At 35.4% G+C, this 20935-nt stretch overlaps 1 protein-coding gene across 3 annotated transcripts in view; it reads left to right on the top strand.

Annotated features, from left to right (window-relative positions):
- Nucleotides 1-20762, top strand: part of snama (something that sticks like glue) — a 29124-nt gene extending 8362 nt beyond the window's left edge. For all 3 annotated transcript variants that reach the window (XM_053752049.2, XM_053752050.2, XM_053752048.2), the window contains 4 exons: nt 810-902; nt 1127-1330; nt 1626-1694; nt 17794-20762. In XM_053752049.2, coding sequence (XP_053608024.1) covers nt 810-902; nt 1127-1330; nt 1626-1694; nt 17794-20530 — 3103 coding nt within the window. In that variant the 3' untranslated portion in view covers nt 20531-20762. The remainder of the gene's footprint in view (nt 1-809; nt 903-1126; nt 1331-1625; nt 1695-17793) is intronic.
- Nucleotides 20763-20935: the final 173 nt, after the last annotated feature.

Genomic DNA, 20935 nt, shown 5'->3' with positions numbered 1-20935 from the left:
ACGGATTTGAATGAAACTTTTTTTGTTATATAGCTATTAAGCCTGGGCAACATGTAGGGTAAAAATAATTTTGAAAACTGGAACACCTGATGGAGAACAATGATAGTACAGCTAAACTATAGGAAATATAGAAATTGCGCCTTAACAAAAGTTGTTCAGCCTGATGAGCATTTTCTGTTGAGATATAAAAATCGAAAATCTGGAACACCTGATGTAGACCCATGATGATACGGATAAACTATAGGAAATATAGAAATGACGCCCTAACAAAAGTTGTTCAGTCTGATGAGTATTTTTTGTTGAGGCATAAAAATTGAAGGTCTAGAACACCTGATGCATACCCATGATGGTCCAGATAAACTATAGGAAATATAGAAATGACGCCTTAACAAAAGTTGTTCAGCCTGATGAACATTTCCTGTTTATGTATAAAAATCGAAGATCTGGAACACCTGAAGAAGAGTCACAATAGTTCAACTAAACTATAGGAAATATATATATATCAGTCGTATGAGCATCTTCTGTATAGGTATCGTTACGCTTTGTCTGTACCGTTAAATTTCTCTAATAATTTTGACTCCTTACCAAAAATTGTTCGGCCACGCGAACGAAGTAGCGGACATCAGCTAGTTCCCGAACAGATAAAGCTAAAAATTGTGTTTCACAACTGTTTGATAGGTTTAACTGGCCGATCACATCAGACAGATATTAATATGTTAGTAGGCTGTTTTATCTGTCTGATTACGATATTTCACCAGATAGTGGTGAGACAGGCCCTGAAATGTATAAAATATTTTTTTTTTTTTCAGATCCCGTTCGATATCCCGCGGTCGTATTCGGCGGTCGCCGTGGTCGCCGCGACCTAGACGACGCACTCGCGAGCGGACGCTATCGTTAACCCGGTATGTTGATATTGTCCTTCTCCTTCTTATTGAGTGTGCTAACATTGGTCGGATTTTATACGGTTTTACGATTTTATCCACCTCAATATAATATCATGATTGTTACTCGAATATATTTGTAATATCCTGTACATTAGGGAACTCGAAATAATTTCAGAATATTACCTACGTAGATAAAAAACAAATACTATTTAGAAGAATATGAATCATTTTTGTGTGTGTAGGTCGCCGTCCCCGCGACGCCGGCACCGCTCGCCACTGCGGTACCGCTCGCCGCTGCGTTCGCCGCTACGCTCGCCGCTACGTTCGCCGCTACGCTCGCCGCTACGCTCGCCGCCGCGCTCGCCGAGCCGCTCGCTGGCGCGCGAGCCGCGGGAACCCAGGCGCTCCGCGCTGCGGTCGCCGCCCAGACCAGGCTCTCCTCATCGGTATGTTTCAATTCTACTTTATAAGCTACACTTCTATACTATAATTATAAAGAAGTAAGCGTTTGTGAGTTTGTACACACACAAACGACGAGGCGGGTAATCTCCGAAACAACTGAACCGATTTCAACATCGATTCAACAAATGGCTCACGTGATTGTCATTTAGGTCCAAGGCAATGTAATGAGGCCAATATAGTAGTGTTAACATAATGTATATTAACACTTACCAATTCATATTTATTTCTCACATATTCATGTCTGTTATATAATTGACCGTGATTTTGATTTGTTGCCAGGTACGCTGGAGTATATGACGAACTGTTGTCGCCGCCGCGTCGTAGTGTAGAGCCGCCGTACGGATCCAGGTACGATTGTCAAATAAATTGTGGCCACGACCGCCCCGCCCCGGCACTCATTTGCGCGCGATTGTTCCTTCACGTTATATTGCCGAGCGGACCGAACCAGCGTTACCAAAAGTGTTTTGACTCGATTTCAATCCGGAATATTTTATTTATATGCGTTTTTAGCCTTAAGTTTAACCCTGCAAATGTTTTTACTCAATTTGTTTCAAGAACTAGATTTGTTGTTATTTCGTCGACATCGCAATTCACAGCGTAGTACAAGCTCATCTAAGAACAACTTTAACGTCGGTCATCGGTTATTGACTTCGAGGGCGACGCTGGCGTACTCAAATGAAGAAGATAAAAAATTATTGCTTGTTAATGTTTATAGATTGTAATTTTGTTTTTTATTTATAGTCTACCTATGACGGCCCTCATTGTCACGACTTGGCTGAAAATTTAATTTAAATAAGTGTAAATTGTTATTATTCTACATTTAAAAATACAATACAAACATGTATGTGTTTTACCGATGCCGTATTACCTCAGATGATGCCATGTTCTGAACGAAGTGTTAATTGGGCTTAAAAGTCACGTTCGGCGGACGCTATTCGAAACACAAAGCATTAATGTAGTAAGTTCAAACCTAAGACACAATGCCACCCACGTGTTTGGTCACATAACCTGTTTTGGATAAAGCAGATTGCAGTTAGGAGTTTATTTGTTAAAATAAAGTTACACAAAACCCAAATCGATACTTGACATTAGACAAAATCAATGGACTCACCCGGTTATTAATAGACAATTTTATAGTTCCAACCCATTGGATTGATAATCTCATCATTTGCTACTTGGATTAGATTATTATTTGGATTAATGTCCATAAAGAAATTTTTGTTATTCACCATAAAGTTACTAGCACCACTGTTGTAAGTAAAAATTACTATCTGGTATCTAAATGTGTCCTGTCGACTGGAGCAATCGTTGTCTTGTTGGCTTTCTTTTCTCGTTTTTATTTTACAAAGCGCCTTTGTGTGTCCCTTTTTACCACAGTGATTGCTCATTAATAATAATAATAATAAGTGCGTAGGGATGTGACGACCCCATCGCCCGCTGGATTTCCAGTGCAATCAGTCACCGCGGGGCAGCTTGTGGCGAGCTGTTGGTGAGCGGCGTCACCACGGACCCGATCTCCAGGGGACCACACACACATGCACCTACACACACATACACTCAGTAACACGTCCCTGCCTCTGTCTTGCCTTAGCCGGCCGGTCAGAGTGGAGTAGCAAGAGCAGAACATTCGCTCCAGGGTGGAAGTGTATTGCACGTAATGGCGTAATAACGGGGAAACCCGCTCTCGGGCAGCACCGTGATGGTGAAACCGGAGCCGCACCTCTCGACACCCTCAGCCGCTCTACTAGTGTTGCCCTCTTTGCTGCAATTTTGCATCGTGCAGCTTTTTTCGGGGGCCCATTGACAGAGCTGGCGAGTCACCGCCTGCCTATTTTATCCGTGTTTATACATTGGTCAGGCAGGCGACATAGTTTTGTCTCATAGACCTGAATACACATACACAAGCCTATTCAACCCATTAGCCCTATACGTTGTAGTATACATTATATTCCAATAGTCCTGCACTTTCTAAAAATTGTTCGCAAGTACATCTCCGTGGTGTGCTTGGCGAGCATGCTTTGGATTGTGCCCCACACCATTTTAGATCAAACATCTCACAAGGCCTCTACATGTTGGACCCATGTCCCCATGCAAGCCTCAAAGGACCGGGCTAGAGCCCGTGAAACTTTTGAGAGATACAAATAATAATAATAATAAATCTTTGTCTCACCATAACCACTAAAAGTTTACAAGACAACTTAACCGAAGAAGGATAATGGTGGGTTGATACCTAAACTAGGAAGATTCCTGTATCTCAGGTTATCAACCCTCCACAACAGTAAATGTATTAACAAAAAAAAGAGACGAAATCATAAAAAATAGCAAAACAATGCAATTTACCTATTTTTTTAAACTACCCTAACACAAAGCTTATTAGGCGCAGGCGCCTCGTAGCAAGTAAACAAGTGTCCATGCCTATTGCACCGGCAGACTTTTTCTAATACAAAAGAATGGCGATATGGACTTAGTTCGACAACATCAACTGTGGACTGAAGTAACTTTTTAATTTTAAGTTATGTATACAATTATCTTATTATGTAAAATCCATTATTGTCCAGATTTCAAGACCCATATAGCTTATAATATATACCATATACATATTCTACACGTACACATATATATGTATCACAATCACAATGTCCAAGTATACATTTTTTGCGTACTTACATATATATATATACATATATATATATACATATATATATATATATATATATATATATATATATATATATATATATATATATATATATATATATATTGCAAAAATGGTAAGCCCTTCTGTCATAATAGATTCCATACATGTGTAAGTATCTATTTATTTATTTATTATAATTATGATTATGACACACGTCTAAGAATGTTTTCAGTTTCGAAATAAGACAATTTGTGGATGTGGCAGCTCCTCCCCACACTGGAATACAATAGGTCAAAATCGATTGACAGAGAGTATAATAAATCCTTGTTATGAGGGTTTGGTTTGTAGAGTCTCTTAAATTTCTGAATATGTGTAGTAATTTACGAACTCTTTTACTAAGACTTGATATCTGTGGGGCCCAATTAAGATTTCGATCCATGATAACGCCTAGATACCTGTGTGTATTAGTTTCTTCTAAAACGGGCCAACTACATGAGGATGGTAGGGTGTTATGTAGCAGATATCCTCCCGAGTGGCACTTGAAATCAAAATGGTCGGGTGGCTTTGGGCATTACAAGTTCTAAAGCAAGGAGGAGGCCCTCTTTGGCGTGCTTTTTAACTTGGTACCACGTCTTACCCCGGAAAATTAGAGCAGTGTCGTCGGCAAAAGCAATCAAACTACCATTGTCCATTTGCAATTTGCATAAGCTGTTAATATAAATAAAAAAAACTGTTGGACCCAGTTTGCTGCCTTGGGGAATTCCGTATGTAACAGGTGAACTAGAGCTGTAAATGTTGGAGACTTTAACAATTTGGCTACGATTAGTCAGGTAATTTTTGAACCAGTTGAGAGCAGAACCCCTGATCCCAACATTTTCCAGCTTTGATAGTAGCAGTGAAATATATACGGTTTCGAAGCTTTTTTAAGATCTAGAAAAGCTACGAGACATCTATCACCTTTGTCAAGAGATTTAGCAACTATTTCAGTCAGACTAGTAACCGCATCCTCTGTATTTTTGCCAGATCGAAAACCAAACTGATTACAAGCTAAGAGTCCTTAGCTATCCAAAAAATTTGTTAAACGGATGTTTACTATCTTCTCTATGATTTTACTGACTATGCTCAATAATGAGATAGGCCGATAGTTTAACACTGAATCGGTTCCACCACCCTTATAAACTGGGACTACGACGACCTTTTTGAATATGATAGGGAATATTCCTTCGGCCATACTAAGGTTGCACAAGTGAACTATAACAATAGTAGGTATTGAATCGATACCCGCAGCACTATTGTTTTTGAGCTTACTTATGATTCTGTACACTTCAGCAAAATCTGTAGGAAACATAAACATTGTCGGTCCAGGCTTAGAGGAAGAGCGTTTAGTCGCCAGCTGAGCCTCCGTTGTATTCAGTTTGCTCAAGATATCAGACGCGAGTTTCCCCCCAATCGATGAAAAAAGGTTGTTAGCGAAGTCAAGGGATGCCTTTGGTGAGGTCCTCAAATCTAATAAAGAATCGGCTTGAGAACGATTACATTTAATGTTACACAAGTCTTTAACTACTTCCCAGGTACCTTTGTTGTTCTTAAAATTCTGGTTAAATTTAATCTTAAGTTAACCGTCTTCTTAAGTACAAAAGCTGAACCACCTCCATTAGAAATCTTGCGAGCATATCCTTGTAATAGTCTTGACTTGACCAACTCGCTCGAGAGTCGCTGATTTGTTGCAGTCACCGCAGCCAAACAGGAGACAATTGTGTCATAATCCGACTACAATCTACTCAGTAAAATTTCGGCGAGTTCTCAGCATCTTCTATTTGTCTTCCTATATCAAGTAATTGCTGCACTAACGTGGTTCCTTGTTCTATATATGATCTAATTGTATCAAAATCACTATATTGTATTTTTATGCAAACTACGCATCAACATAACACATCTGTATCATAACAGACCTTTATAATCAAAAACGTATTACTATTATATACTATACTACTATTCCAAGCGTCTGCTTGGAGCTGTCTTACAATTTATAGCAAGACTCGCAATCTAGAGCACGCCAACTGTTACCTTCATCTGTGTCGCATTTCTCGACAACGTCCCATAGTGCTTCCAAAATTAAAATATTCTGTATAGTGAATTTCTATGTACGGAAATTTGCAGGCCCGTCCAGTTTCTCGATCTCTTATTTAGTGGCCACTGTAAATTGGCCGAAGTGTAAATTGGGTGTAAATTTCACGTTTGGCGGACGCTATTCGAAGCACAAAGCATTAATGTACTAAGTTGAAACCTTCGATGCCACCCGCGTACTTGGCAACGTAACCTGTTTTGGTTAAAGCAGATTGCAGTGAGCGGTGAGGAGCAAATACGACGTAGTTTCCATAAATTTGCGTTTAATTGTTAAAATAAAATTAAACAAAACCCCAATCCATGCTTAAAACAGACAATATTTAATTAATACGACGAAAAGCACGTCCAACCATGACTCATTCTCACTGCCAGTAGTGTATCGCTCCTCATCCAAAGTATATGAAATAGAATCGTCATTCATATCGTATTTACAATCATTTTACTCATTTTCAATATAGCTAGATTGTGAATAATTAAATTCATTATTAATTAAAATGTTATTTTCATTATCTTGAGTACCAGTATCCAGTACTATTATCTGAATTATATCTGTGTAAACATGATTTCCATCATGACTAGAACCTTCATTAAATGAGTGTTACAAAAATGCAAAATTCCTTGACAGTAAAAAACTTTAAGACGCGCATCCAGAATCCAGAAACCAGGCATTGTTCTGATGTACCAGGAATGCTGAAGCGAAGCTAGACGACTCTTCTTTCTTCTTTTCATTCAATTTAATTCAAAGCACTTGGCCTTAACATGACCAGGCTTATGCTATATACACCATAAATTTTTAATCATGCCGAAAAAATTAAAAGCTTAATTTAAAGACCCTATTAATACATGTGAGTAATCAAAATTTAATATTATCGTTTATCACCAAAGTTATTGATCACCAAAGTTATTGATCACCAAAGTTATTGATCACCAAAGTTATTGATCACCAAAGTTATTGATCACCAAAGTTATTGATCACCAAAGTTGATGAGAGTGAAGCTCCGATTATTCCAATTCATAATTTGTCGTGTTCGCTCGCTCTCGCGTGTATATACTGTAATAACCCTAGGCAAAAAATAAATAAAAAATAATTGCCCGAATTTATCAATGAAAATCGAGTGTGTGAACCGCTGCACTGGTGGCACACTCTTAAGTACCTATTCATAGATTTTTTGTATAAATTTTGGATTTCGATTTTTTATGTTTTGACTATACACGCACATATTATCAGTAATTTATCATCAATAGTACTGATAGCCCCATTTTATTTTTTGGCTTATATAAAAAATTGTGGTGTATATTATTGCGTTTTGATTTGGAGTGCCATCGCTTCCCCGGAGCTCTTCTTGTAACAGACGAGACCGCATTGTCTCATTTGTAACTTCACTGGTCAAACAGAAACTAAGCATTCAAACTCCTGCGGCAAGCCACTTAATAACAGCTCGGTCATTTAAGCATCATCAATTTTTCGGCCAATGTCTGTCAGCTGTTGAACTAAAGTCTTACTCCTCATTAATCTGACATGCTTGAAAAAATAGTGTAATTTATTCGATGTAGCTGTTTTAACAGGAGAACTCGACTTAGTAGAGTCTTATTTCAAAGATATCTGCCAAACTTTATAATATATTGATATAAAGCTGGCTGGCTTGCCTGGCAGCTGGCTTGATCCTTAAGACTATACGAGCTTGGGCACGCTAATTCTCTACTATATCAGTCTCGATTCCCTCAATTGTAGTTCACAAACCATACATGGTTGCGGCATGCAGACTTCCAATTTAAATAATTTTATTTTCACTCCAATTTGTCAATGGATGACAACACATTGCTCGCCGGCGTCCTCGACGTGGCAGTACTTTCTCCGGACTCTCTTCGATCAGAGGTCGCCATACTTCCGGACACACTTCGTCTTCGAGCACACCACACCATATTGGAGTATTAAATACACATATCAAATATAAAACACACTATACTTGCGTACATAACGCATTACGTTTAACGCGATATTATACATTAATGGAAATTAAATTTGGAAAAAGATGTCATGTTGTACAAACCGCCATTGGGCGAAAGGCTCGGATGCAAGAGACAGTGTTGCCAAACAGAAACAAAATAAAGCACACCATTCAGTAAACATTACATTTAAAAGGTATATGAATCTCATTACTGTATTCACATAACGGCAATGAAATACAAATATCCGGACAAGCTCACAATTAACGCCCCCGTCCTTGTCAGTGATGTTACACAGTGACAAAAACCGTCCAATGTTAAAATCATTTGAGTATCAAATTTCCAATGAACCTCCAAAAAAGGTTCTTTTGCAATGAGATTCACTTCACAGTGCCAAAATCCGTTCAATTTTACATTATGTATTAGATCAAAACTAACAAAACATAACAAACGCTTTTGTTTTTGATGTTAGGTATTTAGTCCTGCAAGGTTGTTTTATAGATATCAGCTTGCTATATAGATAGCTATTGCTCTTATTCTTATTAAATAGGGTATGACATTGTATTAAAATATAAATAATAACGCTATTATTATATAAGTTTAAATAAAACAGTTAGAACCTTGCTTTTTCTGTCGCATAGAGAAAGCATTGAGGTCACGCTCTGGCCTCGTGGTCCCACTTCCTTTGTCCTACCGATCGGACGACATGAACTTTTCCGGTCGGTTCGTTATATACTGAACTCTATAAATCAATGTAGTAATTGAGTGTAATGACATAATATGCTTGACCTGAGTGATAGATTGAGTACGCATCTAAACTCCATAGACTAGAAAAACGTGATATTGTACATATATACCCATTTATATAGATGAGTTGTAAATGTGATTATTATAAATTTCCACTCCATAAAATATGATAATCTGTCTAATCATAATATTGTGATAATGTCCTGTGATAAATTCGTAGCTCTTTAAGCTGTGATAGATTATTTGTTGTTATTAAATTGTAATTATAATTAATAATTATACAATATTATAATTGTTATTCATAAAAAAATATAAAGCATACTTTCAATTTAAGTATGTTTTTCTCGATCTGTCATTGCCTAATTTTGTAAAGTGCGATAGTGACGAAACATACTTTAGCTCGAAAGTATACTTTATATTTTTTATGAATAACAGGGTATTTATTCAGCGATTTTGTATTATTTCCAGTAAGTAATTATTTTTTAATCGCTCGTGGAATAAATTAGGATCGCTTTGTAAACTTTGATCTCGAATAAATTATATCTTTATTAGTGAGGTTGATAAGTCGCGAAATATGTGTAATTAAATTTATATGAAATATTTTTTGGGAATCATTATGCTTTGTGCAGTGGGGACTGCAATTTGTATATTCTGTGAAATAAACATTAACTGTTTATATACCCACCATCATTTTTTTTGGCCTATACACCTATATAAATCTTTTTATCTAACAATTACGAAGTAACATTCAAAATAAACTTAATAGGAAATATGGAAACTGGAATACTTATACTTAAAAAAGATAAAATGGTGAGTCTGTGAAATCAAACATGAAAACGAATAATTTGTTAACAAAAGTTTGTTTCATCTATTTTTTTTTCAAAAGTTTTCATTGTATATTACTTATGGCCGATTAGACTTTTAAGTCGGAAGTTTGTGCCAGGAACTCGAAACATGAATGTATTTCGTTATTTGAAAAATAAAATCATAGCTATACTATTTGTATTTGTAAAGAAGATTTATATGGTTTAAAAAAAAATTGAAATCTTTGCAAATAGGGAATATACTCTATACTATTGTTATAAAGATCTAAGCGTTTGTGAGTTTGTATGTATGAGACGGGAAATCTTCGAAACTACCAAACCGATTTCAAAAATGTTTTCACCATTAGAAAGGTACATTATCCAAGATTGTTATAGGTTAAAATTTCCACGGAAGCGAATTAGCGAAATATTTCTTTCATTTTATTATGAGCGAAATATTCCATATTTGCAAAGATATTTCTTTGTCATTTGCAACATTGTAAATTGTCTTTAAAATCTAAATAGCTTTACAACTTATATTAGATTATTGACTATATGTTTTCCGAATCATTTGTGTATAAATAAATCTATTAAATCTAAATCTATTAGGACAAATCACACCGATTGAGCTAGCCCCAAAGTAAGTTCGAGACTTGTGTTACGGGATACTAACTCAACGATACTATATTTTATAACAAATACATATATAGATAAACATCCAAGACCCGGGCCAATCAGAAAAAGATCATTTTCCATCATGACCCGACCGGGGATCGAACCCGGGACCTCTCGGTTCAGAGGCAAGCACTTTACCACTTCGCCACCGAGGTCGTCAAATTTGTGTATGTAAACAATGTATGTATATTTCAATAAAAAACCTATGTATAAGTACCTACCTACTAAATTTTTCTTATATTGCGCCCGCAAACTGATGCGGTCGTAGGTCCTTTCTTTCTGGTGCTGTTACTGATGATATGTGTTATCTCCTTTATTTCTTGTGAATGTTGTGGAATTTTGCAGGATTTTAAATAATGTATGAATATATAAATTTAAAAAGCAATATGCACTGCAGTTTTAATGCAAACCGGTTGCATTAAAACTGCAGTGCATATTGCTTTTTAGGTTTAAAGATCTTTATTGACTCATAAAGAATAAATTCATTTGCAATGAGTCTTATAAACTAATACAAATAATATTAAATAATTAGCTTTAAAACAGTATTCAAATTAGGCACAGTTGTCACTTTAATAATTTTAAACTTTGTCGTAAATATGTTTCTTCAATCTTTCTGTAAACAAAGTCAGAGATTTAGACTCTTTTAGTTCGTTTGGTAGTTTGTTGTACATTTGCACCCCTTCATACAGTATGTCTCTCTTGCCATAACTGGTTCTAGGTGTAGTAGTTTTTATCTTATTAGTATTTCTTAAATTATGCTTAAAATTTCTTTTGCTGAAACTTATTTGTGAGTGGATTTTTTTGGTAAGAATTTTTTCAACGAGAATACACATTCTGTATTTATAAAGTTGTTTAAGGTTAAACAGATTAGTTATTTTATATATATATATATTCGGTTCTAGTCAAATAATGAAAATTAAAGAGGGTTTTTATTATTTTATTTTGTGTCCTTTGTATTAAATTCATATTGGTTTTATTAGCACTTCCCCAGATTTCAATAAGGTATTCCAGAAAATGATTTCGCCAAAGAATTATATAACATATGTTTGACTTTGGATGGAATACAAGTTCTGATTCTTCGCAGTATACCACAAATTGAGCTAAATTTATTTCTAAGGTGTTCAATATGAGATTTCCAAGTGAGTTTATCATCTAGGTGTAGCCCTAGGTATTGTTCTTGGTTGGAGCGATGTAGTTCGATATTATTTATGCTAAGGGCAGTATAGTGTGGTATCTTTTAATTTTTAGCTGAAAAAATCATGTAACTAGTTTTTTTAATGTTGATTGTGAGTAGATTACATTGACACCAATAGTTAAATGCATCTAGTTCTGTTTGTGCTCTATCAACTAGCTCCAAAAAGTTACTTCCCAAAAAAGAATAAACAAGTATCGTCAGCATATAACGTGATATGGCCCGTAAGACCTATTGTTGTGACATTGTTGATATATATAAGGAACAAAAGGGGCCCTAATATAGATCCCTGAGGAATCCCACATGTGATATTTTTTGGTCCGGAACGATAGTCTCCTATCTTTACTATTTGCTGCCTATTTGAGAGATATGATCGAAACATTTCTAGAGCTGTGCCTCTGACACCAAGGTTTTCTAATTTATCTAACAGTAACGAATGGCTTACGGTATCAAAGGCTTTTTTAAAATCGATAAAGATACCTAAACAGAACTTTTTTTGATCAATATTTTAATTTGGGAAATCAGGTCTATTGCAGCCGTAAGTGTTGACGATTGATTCCTAAAACCATATTGCTTGTCAGTAAGAAAGTTTAATTGAGTAAGATGATTGTTGAGCCTGCGATACATGACTTTTTCAAAGATTTTTGATATGATAGGTAGTATTGAAATTGGCCTGTAATTACTCGGTTCAGTTCTTTTGCCAGATTTAAATATCGGTGTAACACGTGCTATTTTTAGAGAGTCAGGAAAAGTGCCAGTTGCCAAACATTTATTGATACAGTTTGCAAGATCCTGCGCGATAAGGTTTGAGATGCATTTGATACATTTAAGACTAATTTCATCAATACCTGCACTAGCACTATCCTTTAGGTCCTTCATTATATCAATGATTTCATCAGCAGTACATGGCTCAAATTCGAAAACTTCAATATTAGGTTTTGTATTTATATATGTTAGTGTATTAACATTTTTGTCATGAAACCTAACAGGAATGTCGTTCGCAAGCTGAGTACCAACAGATGAGAAATAATTATTAAAGATTTCACAGATTTAATCTGTCTATCAGAAATTTTCTTAGAGTAATATTCTTCTTTCGTTTTCTTAATTAAGGTAGCCACATTATTCCTCACTGTAAAATATTATTCTTTCTTTTTTTTGTCAATCTTTTGTTGTTCCCATAGTAAGTTCCTTTCTTTTATTCCTTCGATGACATTTTTAGTGATCCAATCTTCTCTAGGTGCATTGAGTATCTTAACTTTAGGTATTTTATTTTTTATAATGCTACTTTTGATGTGGTTTTCCAAATGACCGTATGAGTGATTTTCATTACAGTAGTCTGTATTTCGAACTGCTTCCTGTAGGCCTACATAATCGACTGCGCAATAGCTAACCCTTTCCTTGACAGTGTGATTTTTCTTAAAAACTTCTAGTACTATTTGTTTATGATCAGATAACGGTGCATCAACAATCGTAAATCTGTAGGGATTTTCATCTAGACTCGAGCAGACGTAATCAATTATGGATATTTTGTTATCTGCTTCTCTTGTACAGTGGTAGGCATCTCTGCAATTAAGTATCTCGTAATCAGCTTCTTTTAACACTCTTTTATAATCGATAGCATCCTTTTTGTTGGCAAGAAGATCAATATTAAAATCACCGATGACAATCCCTCTTTTTCTACTTTCTAGTTGGGTCGAAAAGGTATCCAAAAAATTAATTCGTTTTTCTTTTATTTGGTTTGTAGATGGCACCAATGTTCAGAGCAAACTTTTTAATATACACCCATAAGTAATTTATCCCATGTTCATATGATTCTGTAGTTACCTCATGTTTTAGGCTATTATGTATATATATCGACACTCCCCCTCCGTCTTTTCCTGTTCTTATATTGTAAATATGCTTGTAGTTATGTAGGTAGAAAGATTGGGCCTCTGTTTCGGTCTTAATCCATGTTTCTGTAAGTACTACAATGTGTACTGTTTCATTCATTGATTTCAATATAGCTTGTAGCTCTTCAAATCGGCCAGATTTCCTAATACTTTTAAGATTTGCATAAAAGAACTTGAGGGATGTTTCACTTATAAATAAATTGTCGTAAGTACACGTATTTTTAATTTTTTTAAATTTATATATCCGCCGTGTTGGTGGAGAAATAGTAATAAGCATAGTTAATGTAAAATAAGCATATTCTAAAATTTAAAAACGTAAAATTACACACATGTAAATATTTTCGCCCTTGTTATTGTGAACATACTCGTACAATAGAACTGTGATTGATGTATACAGTCAACAGCATATCAATCTACACGACTTCGTTGAAAATTCACCGCTATTACATATTGGTTAATTTGATATGCGGTCGACTGCACAGTAATATTTAGAGAATAAATGTACGAAGAATCATTTTAGAACTAGACCTTTATTTTTAGAATGTTTATTCTACCAAAGGAAATTTGATACAGTTTATGGTGTATATTATTGTTACTTGTATTTCTGATCATATCCTACCTACTACATATTAAAACTGTAGTTGTTGTTTCGTATTCATCCGATGGCGTCTCATCCGCTTCAATATTTCCTTATTCGACCGATTTATGGTCCTCGCTTAGCCAACGACAATTTTTTGGACTTTATAATCTGTGCCAGTATTATATGCTCAACTCATTGTGCTAAACTATATTTAAATAACCATATTTTGTAATATTAGCTTCTTTGAGTAAAATAAATGCACTTCGAAAAGATTTGAATAATGCTATCTTATGAGAATATATAATAATTTCGAATAAGTGATGAAATAGAATGAGACGTTCATCGGTCGAACCTAAAATAGTACAAACTTCGCGCATACGAATTAGCGGGCATAGGCTACTATACAATTTTTTTTCTGCACCTCATATCATATTCATAATTTAATAGCTCTTGCCCGCAGCTCCGCCAGCGTGATCTTTCCACTGGAACAGTTTTTTCAATTGCTCAGATTAGATAGTTTTGAATAGGTGAATAAAATGTGGTCTCTTATATTTTTTTGCATTTTTAATTTATGTATCATTTAATGTGTTTACTGTTTGTAACTGTAATTCTAATACTATTTTTTATTTATTTCGTTCAACAAATAAAATATTATCTTCTATACTTTGGTTTTTCTATTTCCCATGCGTACATTTACTACTTTATTTTAGAGTTTAATTAATATGAATTTTATGATTTTCAGAACATCATATTTTTATGAATTTCATAATGTATTTAAGTGTGTATTAATTACAGATAAAATTAAAGTATTGTTTCCAGGAGCACCGTGCAACGATAAAACGTTTGGAAAATTCGCTTGTTGAAAAATTATAGACAATAAGTAATAATAATACTTCCAAATTTGTATCATAGAATGAATATGCTAGGTAGGTATGTACCTAGCTACTTTTCAATAGGTTGTATTTATTGTATTTAATTATTTCAGAAATCTAGACCATTCTAAAATATATAAAGCATTATCAAATGCCACAATATCCACAGGTTTAGCGTTTTCTAGCCGATAAACGCAGTCCTTACGCAGCAGCATCACATGCATAGTCGTTATTAATTGAGGGATCAATAAAAACATACTAATATTATAAATGTGAAAGTAGTTTGTTTAAAACGCAGGACGTTAATGTTTTTTTTTTGTATCGAGATAGTTGAAAGTGCATGGCATAGATTACTTTTGTGGTCGCGGGTGGAGCCGCGGGTAACAACTAGCCACAAGTAAATGATTAAACAGTGACATCCATTCGAATTATTTAGCTGAAGAAGAAAATAGTTTTACCTATGCTACTGACACATTACTTTGCCCCATTTTGAAGATTTACAAACTCAAATAATAACGTCTTAAATATCATCAATTAATTTAAGAACTTTATTCTTGTCGGTGGAGCATTTTCCATCTAATTATGTCCTCAGCCATTGATTTCACCTCCCTACACGACACGATCTCTGCCTTCTCTTTTATTTCATCTAGGAATGCCTGTTAATGGATGAAAATATTGATAGGACTTCTTGGCTTTTCTTTTCCTCTTCTTGCTTCGATTTTTCCTTCAGATTCAGAATCGGATATTTCATAAAGTTTTAAATAATTTACAGCTTTACTTGTACATACAAATACGAGCAGAAAAAAAAAATAGCAAGTTAGTCTAAGGTATTCTTAATTAGAATAATTTTAAATCTATGTTTCTTTACTTATTGGTCTGGTGGTCAATGCTTTTCAGGCATTCCGTATGCATTTTTGCCTACCTACCTGTAGGACAATAAGAAGCAGGTTACGGTTAAAAAATCGTAAAAATTCACGTTTTTTGAACTTTCTCTCTTTAACTCATGCTGAAGTATGGCTTGGCTACCGGCTGCGGCCACGGCGCCTGCGAAACATGAACATTAGCTGTATCCCGGGGCTTCGCCTCATTAGGCATTTCAGAATGAAAATTACCCTAGTTGTTAGTTTAGGTTATATTCTAGCCGTGCATTTCGTCGTCATCAGTCCAATAGAATTTTCTAGATTGAGGAGCTAAATTCATATCATATCACTCGCACATATTTTCACAAACATCCAAATTTTCGCATTTATAATATTAGTAGTAAATAGGATAGAGATTAGTATAAATGTATCCAATGGCATAGCTAGGAATTAAGGAATGACGTAGTAGCCTTCGCCCAGGGCACTTAAATGTCACTTTGAATGCGATGTTACAAGACTTAAAATCCTCTAAATAATTGAATTATTGGGAAGATCTTATGTGAGTCCCCTATCTGAGACACAAGATTGTTTCAAGTCAAGGTAATCCCGTGTAACCAAAGCTTAAAATTACCGGTTTAAATTCATATCGATTTGAACAGACGTGATTTATATCGCTATAAAAAACCTTACCGGTATCTGGAATACCGATATTATCTAGATATTATATATTAAGTATCGGTATACCAAATACGGTCGAAATATCTTTATACCTAAATAATATGTAATAGCGATATATATACCACTTAAAATATATGTAATTTTACCGGTAAACGCTAAACGTAAACGATAACATAACTCCCGTAGGTACCGCTTTAATATCGATATTGAAAATATGTTAATATTAAGAAATATCAATATGTTTTCGATAGATGTAGACTGTAGGTATAGTTATTTATATTTTCGGTGTACATAACGATTACGAATAGACCGTACTGTCCATTTGCTATGGAGGGATCATAATACTTGTAGATTGCTTTATACCAAAACATACCGTTAAAGTTTAAAGCTCTTCGTGTTTCAGGACTCTCTGCCTAACATTTATTTTGTCATACATATGTTTAATATATCAGCACTAATTAATTATTCGTAATGCATTTACTGCTTCGGCTAATTACTAAGGTATTTAGAGTCCGTTTCATCACTTACTGTGTTGTTAACCGGATCCAATACTTGTGAAACATCTCTTCGATATATTACAGATAGGCTATCAGATACTTTATCAGATGCAAGCGGTGAAACAGGCTATTAATGTGTACTTTTGTCGCAATAGTTATTTTTGACATAACATATCGCCACAAATCGTGATATTGAAATCGTAGCCGGCGCATAATATGATTGTTAGTGATGCAGATGCAGTGGAGACCATGGTGCGATTACAACAAGGACTAGAGTAATCATGTCTTGACAGAATAAATTATATGCACTTCTGTTAAAAATTAATTCTGTTTTTCTAACCTAAAAATTCTGTTAAAAACATCTTTGATATTTTAAGTAAAAATCTTGAGTCAAAACATTATAGTAAGTTTGGTTCCGTACGCAAGGCAATTAGATAAAAACTTGATTATGGTAATTAGGACGATTTCTGGGAGATTACCTGAAATTTTGATCATAACGTCTAATTAGCATGTAGGTAGGTACTGTAAATATAATTAACATCTAAGTCTAACAGATGGCGAAAATAAATCCCTTATTATAACTTTTATAGCAACGAATATTACCATGTAAATCAATAAATTTGTATGGACAAATCACACAGATTGAGTTGGCCCCAACGTAAGTTCGAGACTTGTGTTATAGGTTATTAAAACAATGAACAGTGTTTATTGATTCAATAAAACATATTTATATATATATGTATAACCAAAGTACGTAGTAGGTATGTTAAGCTTCTTGGCGTGCATAACATGGGCCAGTTGTAATAGTAATCCGTAGTGTACTAAATAATTATTAGTAAACTAGGAAAACCTTGAACTACTTCATTGCAATGAGTGTTAATATTAGTACTCATTATTTCTAAAAGAAACAAATGAATTAATAATTATTTTATCTGTTTACAGATATGGACCCAGAAATAATGTGCCACCACCCGTATACCCTCCAATGGGTGCCAAACCAGTTCCTTTAATGGGAATACCAATTCAAGCGGAACCATCCACTAATTATAGAGCACGTTATGATGGCCCTCCATTTGAAGATATTCCACCAGGAGTGGAACCTCCGGTACCTGGTTTTGAACCATCGCCATTTGAAAAACCAACGTTCGGCCCGTCTGGTCCCTTAGAACGAGATAGGCTTCCACCACCTAACTACAGAGAACCATTTAGGCCACCATTTGTAGAAGGTCCACCAGGATTTAGGGACGCGCCTTTACCTAATGTTCCAAACGAAATTCCTGTTCATGTAGGAGATCAGGGGCGCTATCGTGATAATTTTAGATCTGGGAATGCCTTTCGAGATCAGGGCTCATATAGAGATGGCCAGCCTTTTCGTGACATTCCTGGATCACAAGGACCATACAGAGACAGTAATTTCAGAGGAGGACCACCACCCTTCCGCGATAGCTCATATAGAAATGCGCCTTATAGAGACAGTGGTTTTCGGGAAAATCCTCCACATAGTTTCCGGGAAGGTGCAGTGCCATTTAGGCCACCTAGTGCAGATCCTCGGGATGCACCACCTAACACAAACTTTCATGATCCTACTTTCAGAGAAGGTTTTAGAGATGAAAATAATCGCGACCCTATGCGTCCTGGCTATAGGCCTAGTGTACGAAGTAGGATTGGGTCACGACGTAATCCTAATGCTGAAATAGACAGACATAGAGATGGCCGTGACAGGGAGAGATATTACGATAGTCGAGATCCTCCTGAACGTTTAGATAGACCTAAAATTAGAGAAGTTCGAGATGGGCGTGAAGACCGGCCAAGAGATTATGAACGAAATCGTGAATATGATAAAGACAGAGAACGTGAACATGAAAGGTCTACTCCAGAAAAGAAATCTCGTATGTCTCCTAAAAGGAGTAGAGAAACTCGGGATAAAAAAAGAAGTGAATCGAGAGGACGTTCGCGTGATAGAGAAAGTAGGCGGGAAAAGAAAGATGAAAGAAGCTTACGAGAAAAAACGTCTGCAGACAGGAGTAGAGAGCATAAAGAAAAAGAGAAGGAGAAAAAATTAAAAGAAAAGAAAAAGAAGAAACGTGAAAAGGAAAAGGATTCGGAGAAAAAGAAAAAGCGAGAAAAGAAAGAGAAAAAAGAAAAAGAACTTGCAGTCAAGAAAGATCAAAATGATGAGAAGAGTGATACTCAAGTAGACGGAACTGAAATTGGTGATGGAAATGCGCCAGTAATCGATAAAAATGGTGAAACAAAAATGGAACAGGATAATATTGAGGTAATTGTTAAAAAAGAGATCAGCCCTATCCCAACATTAGAACCTGAAAATAAAATTGATAATGATCTATACGGAGATGAAGCTCCTGAAGCAATTGATAAGGAAATTATTCAAAATTACGGTAAAACAGAGGATACCGAACCACAAGTGAATAAAAATGAGGAGAGTGCTAAAGATGAACCATTTGATGGAATTGAACTACAAGCTTCTGCCGAGGAGTTGGATTTGAAAGTAGATGTGGAAGTTTCTGGTCAAAATAAAGAAATGTTAGCTCCCCTTCCCGAGCTTTCTAAGTGGGAAGTCGATGAAGATCATGTGGAAAAGACGAAGGAACCTGGAGAAATATCGTCCCCAGAAGCAGATGAAGGAGGTAAAGTAACATCTGATGTCATAAAAAGAGCTGAAAACGCTATTTTCGCCAAAGCCATACATTCATTGAGACCTATTGAAATTAAGAAAATAAGTACTGATAGATTGAAACTTTACGGTGATGAACCACCTAAAAGTTCTATTCAAATCACGGTGCCCGTTGCAGATTCCGAACAAAGACAAATTGAAATTAATGAAAAGAAACGAAGATTATCAAAAACGCCGCCACCAAGATTGTCTGTTAAAGATCGTCTCGGAGGGAAAGTTGAAGATATTCGTAGACCAAGAGAAACTCGTGTGGTACAAAGTACTGTGGAAAGGGTTAAATCCAGGTCCAAAACGCCTAAAAAAGAACAAGCCTACAGAAGAGTAACGGTTGATAAAGAAAGAACCAGAAAAACGGAAGGCTTGATTCGGTTTGATAATTTGAAGGGAGAACGTGCAAAAATATCAGAAAAACATCGAAGAAATAGTCCATCTGCAGAAATAAGCAAAAAGAGAGACCATAAACATTCTAAAGAAGAAAAGAAGTCTAATCCTGAAATGTTGTTGGAAACTCATATTAAAAATGGTAGTAACGAAACAAGCAAAGATACAGACCGTGAAAGAAAAAAGTCTGTTTTGGATGAAGCACATTTCGTGCCTGATTATGATGAAACTTTGGAATCTGATAATGAACATAAAGATGAAACTGCTAGGAAGCGTTCAGCTTCGCCTACAGAGGCAACGGACGTGAAGAAACCGAAGTTAGAAACTGAAACTATCAAGCTTGATCTGACCAATGTAAAAAAGAAGCGTGAGTCTGACAGTGAGTCTTCTAGTGACTCGGAATATTCTTCATCTTCTTCGTCATCTGATGCCCGTAAACGTAAGAAGAAAAAGAAACGCAGTAAAAAGAAGAAGAAACGAGCCGCTAGTGACAGTGACAGCGAATCTGATTCCAGCTCTGAAGATCATAAGAAAAAGAAGAAAAAACGCAAACATAAGAAGAAGTCTAGTAAGAAAAAGTCTAAAAAGTCTAAACATAAGTGATAGTGAAGTCTTATACGTTAAACAGTACACTTTTTTTTCTTACTATAATATTCATAGAAATGGTATGTATCTAACATAATATAATTAAGGTTGCGTAATTATAGCACATATTTTGCTTCTTATTCTAATGAATTCCTTTAGGTTCTTTTAGTTTGAGCCATTTATCTTACTGATATAAAAGGGTATATGTAGTTTTGTGTCAAATGTTTTAAATAAACTAGCTAGACTAAAATATATTGTTTCATTTGTATCAACACTGCTTATGCCACACACAGGACTCGTCGCAAGTCTTCGCAAATTCTCTTTTGTATAGTCAACCACGACAAGATACTCTGAAGATCTCTATGTTGCGGTTATAGTGGGCAATATGCAATGAATTTGGGAAGTTGGATGTGGAAGGGAGTT

The sequence above is a fragment of the Plodia interpunctella genome, chromosome 11 (assembly GCF_027563975.2).
Source record: "Plodia interpunctella isolate USDA-ARS_2022_Savannah chromosome 11, ilPloInte3.2, whole genome shotgun sequence".
Taxonomy (NCBI): domain Eukaryota; kingdom Metazoa; phylum Arthropoda; class Insecta; order Lepidoptera; family Pyralidae; genus Plodia; species Plodia interpunctella.
Note: the sequence above shows the minus strand (reverse complement) of the source record. Positions and strands in the feature narration are given on the sequence as shown.